Consider the following 16,412-nt stretch of genomic DNA (forward strand, 5'->3'; position numbering starts at 1 on the left):
AACGCACAATAAAAAAAACATTGAAAAAGAATTAGTGATTTGCTTGTAGAAACTACAGAACTGCATGTTTTGAGTTTTGAAATGTTAGGAAATTGATGACGTTTGATGATTGATTATTATTTTAATTTGTCTAAAGCATAAGATAAATCATTAATAAATTTTTCTCACCTTATTCATAAAATATTATTGTTTGAAAAATAATAATAAGAATTACTAAAAAAATTTGAAAATTGTTTAGTAAAAAATGTAAATTTCTACATAGGCCACACACTACAAAACGCCGCCACTGGCAAAGTCACGGCCATGAGCATCAGATCTGTGTTGCTGTTTTAAAGTCTGCATCAATTTTAAATAGATTTGTACCTTTGTGAAAATTGTCTAGAATTATATATTGAGTATTTTTTGGGGAAATGATTTAGGACAAAAAATGCATTTTCTGGTCAATACATTTTTTTGGGAAATGAAAAAATTATTTAGGACAGCATTAAAATAAAAATCCATCGTGTTTATGTTTAAAAGCGAAAATTGAAATTCATTGTTTATTTTTAATGAGTGCACGCGCTCAGCGAGCACACCACACACGAAAAAAGAAGACGCCAGGAAGATCTCTCGCCTCTCGCGCCACCTTTTAATAAAAATGGATTGGCGCTTTTATTAAAATGAAAATACCCAAGTGAAGAATGCGTACTGCGTACCTACGCTTCAATAAGAACTTTGTAGGAACTTCACTTTCAGGTCTGGCTTTTATATAACCCCATATAATTCACAGCACTCCCGACCAATTAAAAGTATAATATGAAGATTACTTAAATAGTCACAATCATATAGTGCCATTTCTAGCACCTGTGTCGGATTATATGGGCCGAGCCGTGAAGTTGATTTAAATATATTTTGGTGTCAGACTTTTATTTGTTAAATAATTAAATTTTAATAAAATAGGCCAACACCAGCTATATACGCCACTACTTTTACAGCTTCTGTTGTGATGATGAGATATTATGAACTAACTGGCAGGAAACGGTGCTCTTTATTTATCTCAATACGATTGTTTTCTTTTCAATGTTGGTGACTGGTGTGCGTAGTGTTCTGACACTCCAAGGAATATGTGGGATAGCTCTCGTATCATCGTAAATAACATAACATCAAAGCCTTTTGCTAGTAATAATAGAAATTTTTGAAACTCGTCGTGGTTTATCAAAAATATTTTGAAAACATAAAAAAACTTTAAAAGTCTTTTGACCCTAATTGATGAGGTCATATATGTTTACTCTGATAAACTATTATTAAATACACACGCTTTTTTGCCTGCAAAGAATTTCTCAACGAATTTAATTAATATTTAATAAAAATCTTGTCTTCATAGAGGAATATCATTGACAGCATAAATTTGCAGATTAGCAGTTGTCTTTTATATTTTTCCTCCATAATAAAAAGTCGACTTGGTTTATTCTTGGATATGCAACCAGTACAACGCAAATGCCAAGCAAGCTGCATACTTTCTATTTAGATTTTAATTTGAAATATTACAATGCAGGGAAAGAGTTGAATCCTGATTTTTACTCCACAACAAATTTTGGAAAAGTTTATTCATTTACCAATATGGCAGCTTAAAATCTATCACTAGATGCATAATCATCAGATCTGTGGAGTCTTTTTATAATTAATTGAAAGATGTGAAAGATTATAAAGGAAAGTTAGAACATTAATTCATTCCCCTATTAGGGCACAATATATTTTTAATTGAATGCATGATAAAAATATTAAAAATATGAGTACAAAAAGGAGTGTGTTGAAAATAGCTTGACAATAATATGAAATAAGGTTTTTGTTTAGACTGTCGGAAAATAAAAATAATGTTCACACATTGAGCATCAAAATACACAAGCCTTTCAGTGGGCGAGAGGAGCTTCTCCAGAGCATGGAAAATTTTTTACATTGAAGGTTTCAAAGCCAACATGTGACAGGAGGGTGTTAACATTTTCTGGGACCTGGGCGTTGTTGCCCACGCCAGTTTCAAAAATGACCTGAACGTTGCCCTATTTGCAGAGGGATTCAAAGCGTTGCTTGACGCTGAGCATTCCTGAGCAGCAGCACAACACTTCCTTGACTATGTTCTTGGAGACTTACACCCAGTATTTTGTTTTCAGTGTATCTCTGCATGATCTGCAATTTAAATTTTAAATCGTAAAAATGAATAATCAGGTCCATTTATAAAAGGGCTAAGCTCTTTTTTTAAATAAATTAGCTAGTTACTATAAATTTATAATCTTAATAAAACATCTAATTACGGATTATTCTTAAATAATAAAAAAATTTATCTTCATTTACCCTCACAAAACACTGGCACTTCATCTAATTATACGGCTTGGCAAACATGTAATGGTCAGGTCCAGTTTGTGTGGTCCGGTAATTTTCAGCCTCCTCGGCCAGCACAGGCAACTTCCAAGCATGAGCCGTGCGGCACATTTACACGCCAACCTCAGGCCCAGGAAATATAGACATGTTTCCATAAATGTGTCTGAAAATTTATAATCAAAAATAAATTCATATTTTAAAAAGGTCGTTAGACACAAAATAACCTCATGATTAAGTTTAAGATTGTTGGGGACAGTTGGTCCTTAGTGAAGTTCAGTTTTTGTTCGTCATCAGTCTTCTGGAACAGCAGGTGCTCTAGAGGTAGCAGCTGGCAGTAGCCAGGATGATTGAGTGGTACTTGAAGGTCTGCCCGAAGGCGGATGAAAAGCATCAAGGTTTGGCAAAACTGCATCCAGAAATGTTAGTTTTCTTCATCCTCAGACTCGGACTCCCTGGCAGGTTCAATCTTGTTGATTAGCTTTTTCATTTGCGCTCGAAAAACGGTCTTTGTTTTTGCCGAGTAGTAAAATTGCAAAATGACAGCGTTTGATAAACCAATTTCGTCATAAAACAGTCGTATGATCTTTCCAAAAATTCCAGCAAATTTGTTGTTCTTGTGACAAAACTCTTGGACTTTAAACATCAATCGTAGCTGGGCTTGGACGGACGATGTGAATTCATCAAACAGAGGGGAAAATGTGCTCAAGTTCTCTAAGGCCAGCTCACAGACGTTTTCCTTATTTCCACTCTCATCTGTTTGTGACATGACTTCATTCCAGATGAGGGAGATGACATCAAAGTCCTTGAGGCTTGTTTTTCTTGACATTTTCTTCATTTTCAAAGCCACTGTTGCGACAGGACGCTTTTTTTTAAGCAGGCCTTTCAACTTCTGCTCCATGCGACCTTCAAATGAGAGGGGCACAGCATTAATAATAAGGCACTTTTTAAAATTTTTCTATGATAACTACCTAGTTGAACATCCTTTTTCTGCTTTTCTCCCTCGTATTTCAGGTGACCCTCAATTGTTTTTTTGATAGTTTGGTCATCAGCGATTTCAGCGTCACTATCCTCAACATTAACCAGTTGTTGCACAATATCTAAAAATAAAAAAATAAAAAATAAAAAAAATTAAGAATCCAGCAATATTTATAAAATCTAATTTTACCAATTATATGGGTCACAACATCGTCGGGGAGTTGCAGCTTCCTTTTGTTGATCAGTGAAAATTTATGTTCATTTCCATCCCCTACGACGATCTTTGTCACACCACCGATGAATGTGCTAAATTTAAAAGTGGAAATATTAATGAATGAAGAAAAAAACTGCAGGTTAATATGCATATAAATAGACTTCTCAGGATATATTGCGTGGAAAAAAATATGAGTATTTCAGGTTTTAGTGTTTGTAAAAAAATTTTACGGATATAATTTCTCTTCTAGACAAATTTTATAACTTTGCCTAGAGTTGCAACATTTTATATTTTTGTTATTATGGAAATTTTCAAAAATATCAATCAAACTCCATTTTGTAAAATGTATGCTGCACGTTAAAAAATTTATTGAAGTAGCCATTCAATTAGCCTTGAATTAAAGTTTACATTTGTACTTCCATATAGTATTATAATTTATAATATCTTAGGGATATGCCAAAATAGAGCAATCTGGATATATTTTTATTAAAAAAATCTTTAACCTCTTTCGTTCAAGAGGACACTTTTAAAATATACTTTGACATATATATATTTAACTTATAAAATTGGTTTGAAGAATGCAATGTGACAAAAAATATTTAAATGAAATTAAAATAATAATAAACAATAATTTATAAATTTCCTTTCAACATTAGTTCTTAAAATACCTGTTTTTCTACATTTAAAGTTAAATAGGTAATTTTTTTTATAATATTATTATTTAAGCTTATAGCTCTTAATTCATCCAAATTTTTATAAAATACTTTGTGCCAATAAACTATCGACAAATAAGCTACTTCAAAAAGATTGGATTTTCCTTCAAAAGGAAAATTGTTTAAAAAATTAAAAAATTATTAATTTGAGTTGTTTTATTCTACTTTTTATTAATAAAACTTATTTCAGATCCACGAAATGATGCAAAATTATTTAAAAAAAGTTATTTAGCATGACGTCGTACAAAATTCATTAAAGAATTACCAGCATTTGTGGCAGTAATTCAAGATGAAGATTTTAAAGTGTTTGAGATATCGTTCTTTTTTTTCGATAGTGTGGATTTACCACGGCGGCCGTGTCTGTTTTGATGTCGGGCGTTTTAGCTTGTTATATACCCTTTCTTCTCTTTTTTCCCATTTAAATTTAAATTTTTGTATGGTCCGAGAAGAATAAATAATAATAATGATTGATTTTTTTATGCAGATTCCAAAAATAAAATTTATATTAATTAGCAATTAATTTACAGATTTACAAATTTTAATTTGAAGTATATTTTGCAAGACAATAATAAAGTAATCATGGAAAAAATAAAGAAAAATATAATACAATAAAAGGTTAAAAATTGAAATTTAATTGTAGTGTAAAATTAAATGTCGATGAAAAACACTTCAGACAAAATAAATTTTCAAAATATGGGGACGCGTTTATAAGTACCAAAATGTTTTTGAAGTTGAACACAATATTTTCAAAAGGCTATAAAATAAGGTTAATTTAAATTAGATAAAATATTAAAAATAACTTAAATAGTCGAATTTTGAGACGCACGACAATGACAAAACGTCATTATGACAAAACACGTTTTCATATAAAATTTTGCCTGTGAGACAAATTATTGATACTGAAGACCCTTTCAGCTATTTTGCAATATATAGGAAAAATTTAGAATTTTGAAGAATGGTAAACAACTAAATGGTGTGCTATTTTTTTCCGTTTGCAATTAAATATTAAGCCAACTTAATCCGAGCAGTGCGCTATCAGGTTACATTTGAAGAGTGCGCGCTTTAAAACATTTTCATTTATTCATTTTATTATAAAAAAATTACGCGCTTTTGAATTTTTCCATTTCCATTCTAATTTAGACGCGTTATATTATATTATTTTTCCTATTCCTCAAAAAATCAAATAAGTGGGGGTGTTTGTTAAAAATTAGTTTAATTTTTTTTTTTAATCAAGTTTGCCATCGTAAAACGACAACAAATAGCCACCAGCCCTTGCTGTGACCAGCAAGACATGCCAAATGCGATCTTGCCTTAAATTCGTAATAGAAATAACGCACCCACTTCGAAAACGCAGACAGCACGCGCCCCTTTTCACTGGACTCACCGCGAGAGCGCTAGACTATCCAATTTTTATTACACATACAGTAATAAATACTACATCAGAGGTTTTGGGCGGTGTGGTGGAGGGTGTGAAAAACACGTGTTGATTTCATTATTTATTATTGATTACATATAATAATACGTTTTTGTAAAATATAATATACGTAAATATTAATAATTCAGATTTTAAATAAATAATTAGCGCGAAATTGAATGACTAAATTGGCCAATTCAATTAAAAAAATTCTTAATTTAAAAAAAAATCAAAATTTATTTCTTTATGAATTAATTATCTGTCTTGGATCAAATGAATGGCATTTAACGGCCGAAAATAAATTATTTTCGCTTATATACGCAATAAAGTATTGAACTGTTAATTCATAACTAACAATCAGTTTAATTGTAAAAGCTTTGTTCAAGACGTGGAAGTTCCCGATTAAGTCTTTTATGCAAGCCAGATTCTCAAGGGTCACAAATTGTCACGCACACCTTCAATGTGCGTTCTGATCACGCAAATAGTAGAAGAGCTCAGCTATAATTAATTTACTTTTTGCGACATTTCTTTCATTCTACCTCAGCTGTTTTTTTTTTAAACAAACCTGATAGCTACATATCAGGAAGTTTTAAAAATGTTACTAGTTTACTTTGACCAGTCATTCAACTTGTCTTAAACTATTCCATATTTACATATTATAAAAACCCATAAGTTCCTTGAAAAATATTAAATTTCTCACCTGACTTTGGTCTTTTTGGAGAGCAGTGACAGAACTCGTCGGTCAGTATGAGCTACCATGTTGAACTGATAACATAAAAGCAAGCACATTAAATACAGAAGTTGTTTTTCCCTCACATTATCTTAAATCACCTCGGTCTCCGATTCCGATTCCGAGCCACTGCTGTCCTGTTCGTCGTCCTTCAAAATATTATTAATTTAAATCATTTAAGCAATATTCTCCAGACATAATTACTCCTATATGACACAAATAATAAAAAATTGCTTGATTGCTTTTTAAAATTTGTTAACCAGATATATTCAGATTTATCATTAACTTCGAGAATGTGAGTTTAGCGGGTTAATTTTCTTCCACCAAATTCGAGTCTGTAATAGAGTCATTTAAATATCTTGATCGTTAATTCAAGTGTAAGTGTTGATTTGCCTTAAAACTCTTTCGCCTGGCATATAAGACGATTTGAAACTATAAGAGGCCGGAGTGGTCACCTTTGTGACGAGAAAAGGGGGTCGGTTGAAAGCGCCAAATGAGGGGTGCCATGGCAACCGCTGGGACGCTCCATGGAGGACCGGCCCAGCAGAGTTCCACCGCCTTAAAAAGAGGAAAATATGCCGGTGTGCTGCAGGGGGAAAATGTATAATTATTTTGAGTTCAGTTTAGGGGCACGCCGAGGTTTTTTGCTCACTCATAGCATGACAGCTGAGGCGCTTAACTCGAGGCGTGCAAAGATTTAATATTTTAGCAAATTACTGCGGCAGATTAATTCACCCTTATGAGGATAATACGGAGGTGTTGCCCGGATTATAAAAAGGCAGGGTTATACAATCAAACCAAGTAGAACTCACTCATTTGGGCAGATCTTTATCGTGTACGAGCAAATAAGATGAGCAAGGCCGGACTTGGCAATACGCGATTGTGCAAAGAACTAAAAGAACCATTCGTCAATTAAGCAAGAACCGTTTTCATCAACAGATTTAATTAACCAGATTTCTAATGTATAATTACACACTCAAGAGCTATATTTTGAATTTGAACGTGATTTGCGCGGTTGCGGTCTTCGTCTTTGTAAAAGGGTGCGCTTGAAGGTGCAATACGCCGCGCGGATCGCGGATGATATGTGGTGTGCGAAGAAAGTACAATAGTTTTTTGGACGGTAGTTTTTTTTCTCTAAATGGACAGAAGTACCACGCGGCGTTGCAACATACAGTGCTTGGCTGCATTCGAGCATGAGCAAGATCACTTTCAACAACTTTCAAAGGCGCAAATGAATGATTCCATAAATTTAAAAAAGATTTAGAGGCCGAAATTTTATTAAGAGTTGTTAGAATTGTATAAACAAAAAAAATTTGCAATAAAATAAAAATTTTGTTTTAAAACAAGAACATAAATTATATATAAAGCTGCCATTTAAAGTAAAAATAATTGGAAAACCATTCAGCCTTTTGAAAATTTTTATAAATTAAAGGAAATTCTCAAAAGTAGATTTAAATAAAAGGATGTTCACAATGTGATTTTTTCAGTCAAGTTTGAATTTGTATCAATTGATTGATTGATTAGCTTATTAACATTAATTTTTCTTATCTAGTAATATTGTTTAAACTCTAAAACTTTTGTTCAGAGGATATTTTATTTCCTTTCTCATGGGATAATAGTTTTGATAATATTGGGACTGGACGTTAGGATAATTTTAATATCTATGATGAATGAAAAAACGAAAAATTAATGCGATACTGTCTGGACAAAAAAGTGAGAGAAAAAGAGGCACAATCCGAGTATCAAACAAATGCAATATACAGTACTCAAAATTAATTAACATTTTTCTTTCAGACAGTTACTAATAATAGGGCTTACAATTATAAATCATGTGATTTATTATAATTTTTCGTTATTTAATATATTTTTCATTCAATATCAAGGATATATTTCCTTGTATGGATATTTATCTTTGAGCTTTGACATCAATATCCAGAGTACCATACTGTTGATAAAAGTAATTTTGTCATAATAAAATTAAGCTTTGGCATTTAAATGTTTTCTCAGACTCTATTATTTCATACATGTTATAATTGTAAAGTGCGGATTTTTTAAATATTAAAAATTTTAAAAATTGATAATAAATGTCAGTAAAAAATAAATTTATGGAATACTATATAATATAAAAGCGAACTTACGTCATCTTCAAGATGTTCAACATCAGATTCATTCAGGTCAGAGTCCTACAAAGAAAATTTTTATCATTCTCATTGTCAAAATCTGCAACCTGAAGACCAAAAAATATTTTTACAAATATATTTTATTAATCTAAAAAAAAAAGAAAAAAAAAACAGCTTAAATGATAAAAGTAAGAGATCGGGCTTTTCATTGTTGCAAAAACTTTTTTATTCAAAAACAAAACGGCCCTCCGTTTCATGAGCAAACACACTGCTTGCTGACTAAGATAAGAATGAGCTAGCTATAAAGGCAGATTGATTGGGAGAGGTGATCTTTATTGGGTAATTAACGCGCGGCAATGGCATGCAACATTAATGTAATAAGCCAACCGAGCAACCTATTTAATCAAAGGTGGATGTCATTTAAGAGAGCCGATTTTTTGCTCTTTTCTTGCTCATGAAATAGGGTTGCAGACCGTGACCAATATTTTTCAGTGTGGAACAATAGAAGGGCGGAGTTTTTCCGCAGGTGTGTCAATTTCTGTTAAGTCTAAAAAGAGAACTTACAGAATTCTCATGGAGGCTCTCACCAGATCTGTTGTGCTCCAAATCCTACAAATAATTTTTTTTAATCAATTACATTTTCTAATGACAGTTAATTATATTACTTCCTCAGAGTCATCCTCGCTATCTCCAATTGCGACCTGAAAATCAAATTTTTTTAACAAATAAATTAATCTACGAACAACTCAAACGATAAAAGTGAAGAGATCAGGCTTTTCATCGTGGCAAAAAAAATTTTTTTTATGAAAAAAAAAACGGCTTTCAATGTTATGAGCAGCCGCACTGTGTAAGATCGCTTTCAAACTTTAGGGCGCGAAGGAATGATTCCATAAATTTAAGGAAGATTAATTCTAAATTTTAGAGGATGAAATTTTATTGAGAGCAGGAATTTTCTAAACAGAAAACAAATGTGATTAAAAATTATTGTTTTCAAACAAAAACGTGTAAATCTGGCAGACACCTTTCAAGCCAAAGCACAGGTCGGTTGGCAAGGGGTCGTGGATTTATTTGCAAAAAATCAGGTGAAAAGAACACAAAATTTGACGGATTTTGGCGTGGAAAAAACTCGGAAAAGTCAAAAGCTTTCCCGGAAAAACGCTACTGTAGTTTCAACTTAAAAATGGAATATCTCGGGTTCTAATTGAGATACAGAAATGCGGCTAGCACCAAAAATTTTCTTTTTACCTCCTCTTCAATCCTGAGGAGTCAAATAATCCAGAGGTCAAAGGTCAAGGTCATTTTTCAGGGGTCACAAGTAAAAAAAAAAAATTCTAGCAAAAATATGCCACCTTCGATTGTGCTGAAATTTTTTTCTTAGATAGTCCTAACATGTAGGAACAACATATTAAAAATTCAGAATGGTATATTTTTTAGATTTTTTATAAAAAAATCACAAAGGTAAAAAAACGTGAATTTTTCGTATTTTGCCAATGGTCGGATATTGATTTTTAGAATTTTTAAGAAATTTTTTGAAAATTTAGGAATTTTTTGTCAATAAATAAATAAAATTAACCATTTTAGATACATACTTTCTGAAAATAAATTTTTGATCGTGAGCAAAATTCACGTTTTTTTACCATTGTGATTTTTTTATAAAAAATCTAAATAATATGCCATTCTGAATTTTTAATATGTTGTTCCTACATGTTAGGACTATCTTAGAAAAAAATTTCAGCCCAATCGAAGGTGGCATATTTTTGCTAGAATTTTTTTTGTACGTGTTACCCCTGAAAAATGACCTTGACCTTTGACCTCTAAATTATTTGACCCCTCGGATTGAAGAGGAGGTAAAAAGAAAATTTTTGGTGCTAGCCGCATTTCTGTATCTCAATTAGAACCCGAGATATTCCATTTTTAAGTTGAAACTACAGTAGCGTTTTTCCGGGAAAGCTTTTGACTTTTCCGAGTTTTTTCCACGCCAAAATCCGTCAAATTTTGTGTTCTTTTCACCTGATTTTTTGCAAATAAATCCACGACCCCTTGCCAACCGACCTGTGCTTTGGCTTTAAAGGTGTCTGGCATTAAAGTATAAGAAATTTTAAAAAATCAACGAATTTTCAAATTTAAATTTAAGGAAGTTTACAATGTGATTTAATACTTTTTATAGACAAGCTTGACTTTTTATCAATTGATTGATTTGTTAATTATAAAATTAATTTTTCTTATCTAGTTATTTTGTTTGAAATTTCTAAAACTTTCATTCAGAAATTTTATTTCCTTTCTTTTAAGATAATATTTTAATTATAGTGAAACCAGACGTCAAGATTATAATAACAATAATAAATGTAAAATATGAAAAATAATTGCAATACTAGCAGGGTAAAAAGAAGACAAAAAATTTAAAAGCATAATCCGAGTATCAAACAATAGCAATATACACATTACACGCAATTATTTAACACTATTCTTTCAAATAATTACTGATAAAAGGGCTTACAATAATAAATCATGTAATTTAATACATATAATATTTCATTATTTCACGTTTTTCATAATTTTCCTTCAATATCAAGGATTTATTTCCTTTCTTGGAAATAAGCTTTCGGGGTTTTTGAGCTTTGACATCAAAATCTAAAGTGCCATAATGTTGATATAAGCTGGATAAAAGTAATTTATTCAACTTTTGGCATTTAAATGTCTTGCCAGACTCTATTATTTCCATACATTTTATAAATTGTTAAGGGCTGATTTTTTTATCAAATAAGAAATTTGCTTTTAAAAGTTGATAATAAATGTAACATGTTGGCAAAAAAAATTATAGAATAATAAATAAAAAATTAAAAACATTCTTCAGTGTCAAGCAAAAAAAGGGCAGAGTATCCCGCCCGTGGGTCAATTTCTGTGAAGTCTAAAATGCGAACTTACCGAGTTTTCCAGTGGCTCATCATCGGATTGGGACAACTCAGAATCCGGCTGCAAAGAAAAATGTTTAATGAATCAGATGTTTTTTTACAGTTAGTTATATTTTACTTCGTTGTACACGTCCGTGTGCTTGTTGCCAGAATCTGCGACCTGAAGACCAAAAAATTATTTAACAAATAAATTAATCTAAACAAACAGGTGAAATGACAGAAGTGAAGAGATCGCTATTAAACTTTAAGGCGCGAAGGAATGATTTCATAAATTTAAGGAAGATTTTGAGGCTGAAATTTTATTGAGAGTAGGAATATCATAAACAAAAAATAAATTTGAAATGAACGTTCCCAAGTGAATATGAAAGGCGATTGGAAGATTTTGAACTAGGCAAAACCTCGACATGATTTTTACACATGTTTGAGAGGGTGTCTAGGGGTGTCCACACACAAATTTTCAGACCTCTAAAAAGGGGCATTATCCAAAATTTTGTGACATAATAAAATGGGAAAAAATTATTTTGGATATGCTAGAACTTTGGAACAGATAACGTAAGATTAACGTTCTAAACTGATTCTGACGTAACTTTTCACGCTCTTCACCTTTGCTGCTGACACCAAAGCTGTAGTCCTAATAGAATTGTCACTTTTTGGTGACCTCTGACCAAAATGTAAAAAAAAGAGTAAAAAAATATACAAGCATTATCTAAGTATAAAAAATAGCAATATACAGTACTCGCAATTATTAAACACTATTCTTTCAATTAGTCACTGATAAAAGGGCTTACAATAATAAATCATGTTTTTAATATATAATTTTTCATTATTTCATATGTTTTTCATAATTTTCCTTCAATATCAAGGATTTATTTTCTTTCGTGGATTTATCTTTAAGCTTTGACATCAAAATCTAGAGTGCCATAATGTTGATAAAAGCTGGATAAAAGTAATTTATTCAACTTTTGGCATTTAAATGTCTTGCCAGACTCTATTATTTCCATACATTTTATAAATTGTTAAGGGCTGATTTTTTTATCAAATAAGAAATTTGCTTTTAAAAGTTGATAATAAATGTAACATGTTGGCAAAAAAAATTATAGAATAATAAATAAAAAATTAAAAACATTCTTCAGTGTCAAGCAAAAAAAGGGCAGAGTATCCCGCCCGTGGGTCAATTTCTGTGAAGTCTAAAATGCGAACTTACCGAGTGTTCAGGTGGCTCATCATCGGATTGGGACAACTCAGAATCCGGCTGCAAAGAAAAATGTTTAATGAATCAGATGTTTTTTTACAGTTAATTATATTTTACTTCGTTGGACGCGTCCGTGTGCTTGTTGCCAGAATCTGCGACCTGAAGACCAAAAAATTATTTAACAAATAAATTAATCTAAACAAACAGGTGAAATGACAGAAGTGAAGAGATCGCTATTAAACTTTAAGGCGCGAAGGAATGATTTCATAAATTTAAGGAAGATTTTGAGGCTGAAATTTTATTGAGAGTAGGAATATCATAAACAAAAAATAAATTTGAAATGAACGTTCCCAAGTGAATATGAAAGGCGATTGGAAGATTTTGAACTAGGCAAATCCTCAACATGATTTTTACACATGTTGAAATGTTTTCCCAGACTATATTATTTCCATACATTTTATAATTGTAAAGTTCTGATTGTTTTTATATATATAAAAAAAATTATAGAATATTTAATAAAAAATATTTTCCAGAGTGGAGCAAGGAAAGGGTTGAATTATCCCGCCAGTGGGTCAAATTTTCTGTGAAGTCTGAAAAGCAAACTTACGGTGTCCTCAAATGGTTCAACGCCAGATTCGTTTAAGTCAGAATGCTACAAAGAAAATTTTTTAATCATTCAGATTTTTTTAATACAGTTAATTTTATTACTTCTTCCGAACCGTCAGTGGGAATGTTTTCATAATCTGCAACCTGAAGACCAAAAAATATTTTAACAAATATATTTATTAATCTACAAACATGCAAGTCAAATGATAAAAGTAATGAGATCGGGCTTTTCATCGCTGCAAAATTTGCAAAAAATTTAATTTTTTTTGTATGTAATAACAAAATGGCTCTCAATTTTATGTTCAAACACACTGCTTGCTGACTAAGACAAGAATGAGCTAAACGGATTATCCATATAAGACAGATTGATTGTGAGAGTGATCTTTATTGAGTTATTCATGCGCGGCAATGGCATGCAACAACAATGTAAAAAGCCAACCGAGCAACCAATTTAACCAAAAGTGGTTTTTGAAAGGGCTGATTTTTAATTTTTCTTGCTCACGAAATTGGGCCGAAGACTTTGACCAAAACTGGTAGAGCCGTCTTGTTTTTTAATAAAACAATTTTTTATTAATTGTACGATGAAAAAGTCCGATTTCTACACTTCCATGAGATCATCTCCTCGGGTGTCAATATCTTCGAAAAAATAATTTTTCTTGCTAAGTCTCTCCTTAAAAACTCTTTTGTTCAAAATTTTGGTAAAAATATTAAATTTGAACTTTTTTTTACTGCATTTAAGCTGTCTGATATCACACATATATATCATGAATTTCATGAACGAGAAGTTGGTAAAGCTTTCGACTGGGATGATGATAAAACGGTGAAAAACTAAAAAGGCGAGCATTTGTCATGGTAAAATATCAATACATAATGAAAACGATTGAAAGCTGTTTAAAAAAAAGAAATATGATTCTGTCTCTAAGGTTCTTGTAGTTTTTGTTGGGGAACCTTTTGGCACTCTTGTGTTCCTTTTTTATGAAATAAGTAATTTAACTTTTAATATTATAAGGACAACTTTCTTTATATTCATTTGAATAATTATTATATATGATGATTTAGAAAAAGTATAATATAATGAGACATTCCACTGGGATACTTATTTAGTCTGAATATTTCATTATAAAATATAAGCTTATAATTCACCTCTAGTTATTGTTTGCTCGCAAAAAGAGTATAGTTGATAATTTCTTGCAGAAAAGCTGCGGCAACATGTTATTCTTTGTCAATTTCTCTTACATGAAAGTGGCAATTCATGGCGATTAAATCGACTCTTTCATCTGGATTTGGTTTTTTTTTTTTTAAGTGAAGAATTCCACTATTCCACTTATAAGTTTTTTATTCATTAACCTTTCGACATACCTCTTCCATGTATTTCATCATACTATCCATCAGGCACTTGAAAATTCCCTGAGATGATGGAGAAGTGCTAGGGTAGGCCTCTTCTAAAAATTCCTTGAGCTTGGGAACAATCTTTCTCTTAACGTTTTTTTTCAACTTTGCCTTTCTTCTTTCATCAGCCATACTGAAAAAATTGTGATATTTTATTTCCCTATTGTAAAGTCGTTATGCAATCAGATAAAAAAAAAAAACGATTCTCACGGATAATAAATGTGATGCATAATTATATGATGCAATTCAAAAGTCAAAATCAGCCAAAATTTTTTTTTTTTTTAATAATGGCCTTAAAAATTCAATTTCATGAAGGAAAAGCCTCAACTATTTAAAAACATCAATCTAGGGATGATTCATGTTTTAAATGATTTTAGATGAAATTCAGCTTTTCCTAGATGAGTTATCTCCACATGTTTTGGCTGAGGGCTGCAGCCATAATTCATGACCTCTCTCTATGGAGATAAGAGCAGGATATTGTTTTGCTTATCAAATAAACAACGCACATAACTCATCAAGGAAAAGCTTATTCAAATAACTTAAAATATTTTTAATCCAAAACGTTTGATTCAGGTCCATAATTTTCATTCAATTTTTTGAAACTTTATTATTTATACCTGAATAGTACTACTGCCTGAGGATGCTCAAAACTTACGTGAGACTATATAAGGCGAGGACCTAGAGATTTGGTTCAAGGGTTCTCAGACTCGGTCTCAGACTTTGTCAATGATTTTGCGGTGAAACACAACGCAGACCTCGTCGATCAAAAAGTCGTCAACTAACATCATATTTCAATTTTTTTTTTTTTTGATAAAAACGCAAGTAAAAATTTAATATAAGTCTCACAAGAGAAAAGGTCATCCACGTGGAAAGCACGACAATGCGTCGCAAAGCTGGCGTCCGGAAAAGCTATCTTGGGTAAGTTCGATCTGGTCTCAAACTGCTATTGGTGTTCACGGAATGTTGTAGAAAAAAGCTTCTCTCGTCCACTCTTAGCAATCGATCTCTGCCCTACGACAAAAGCCACGTGCCTGCTGACTCAGGAGTGTCCGCACCCCTCTGCAGAGGTGAAAATTAAATAAGTTAGAAATCAATTATGGGCATAATTAATAAACATATTTTTTTCTTTTATTTAAATTTAACTTAATTTATACCTAAAAATCAGGTTTGATACTCGAAAGAGACCAGGAGACGAGCAGGCGCTATAGTCGTGTTAATTGTTGTTGTCTTTGTAAGACTTGAGACTGCCTTAGGTAAGGGACGCAGATCTCAATAAATCACAAATGGTTAAATGATCAGTCACAAAAATTTATCAATATGTAAGTAAAAGATTTATACACTCAAAAATATTTAAAATGGAATAATTAATCTCCAAAAAACAATTTAAAATTTAAAAAAACATCACAGGCCACTCAAAGGCCACCCTGACCCACACCGCGCCAACCAAACCAGCTCACAAAAGTCAAAAACACCTGTTGCCAAGGAGTTTGGAATTATAGGGTGCGTTTGGAAACGGTTGTCTGGATTACACACAAGGAGCTTTTCCGGTCAAAAGTGGCTGTGACGTCGCTCAATTCAAATCAAAAGAAGTTTTGAAACTTTTTTGTGATTTCTCGTTAATTAATTAACGGATCAAATAATGCTATATCTACTGAAAATAGTATTTGATAATTATATATAATAATGTACATTTCATTGCTGTTTCATGAAATACACACACGCATTGAGAGCTTCAGCTCATTCAATGATTCAATTTAATAAAACGTAAAAATAAGAATGAGATACAGCAATG

At 31.7% G+C, this 16,412-nt stretch overlaps 1 protein-coding gene across 1 annotated transcript; it reads right to left on the reverse strand.

The window, feature by feature from the left end:
• Positions 1-576: 576 nt before the first annotated feature.
• On the reverse strand, positions 577-16,081 carry LOC132202650 (uncharacterized). Its single transcript, XM_059629689.1, has 20 exons — positions 15,775-16,081; positions 15,467-15,679; positions 15,276-15,398; positions 14,591-14,753; positions 13,334-13,375; positions 13,233-13,277; positions 12,743-12,784; positions 12,638-12,685; positions 11,552-11,593; positions 11,447-11,494; positions 9,187-9,222; positions 9,086-9,130; positions 8,540-8,584; positions 6,503-6,550; positions 6,372-6,436; positions 3,521-3,636; positions 3,324-3,452; positions 2,580-3,258; positions 2,329-2,518; positions 577-2,163 (listed from the first exon to the last, which is right to left on the reverse strand). The coding sequence occupies exons 4-18, from the start codon at positions 14,750-14,752 to the stop codon at positions 2,777-2,779; spliced, it is 1,395 nt and encodes a 464-aa protein (XP_059485672.1). The 5' UTR covers position 14,753; positions 15,276-15,398; positions 15,467-15,679; positions 15,775-16,081; the 3' UTR covers positions 577-2,163; positions 2,329-2,518; positions 2,580-2,776.
• Positions 16,082-16,412: the final 331 nt, after the last annotated feature.

Source organism: Neocloeon triangulifer, unplaced genomic scaffold (assembly GCF_031216515.1).
Source record: "Neocloeon triangulifer isolate White Clay Creek 2 clone unplaced genomic scaffold, ASM3121651v1 ptg000015l, whole genome shotgun sequence".
NCBI classification, from domain to species: Eukaryota; Metazoa; Arthropoda; class Insecta; order Ephemeroptera; family Baetidae; genus Neocloeon; species Neocloeon triangulifer.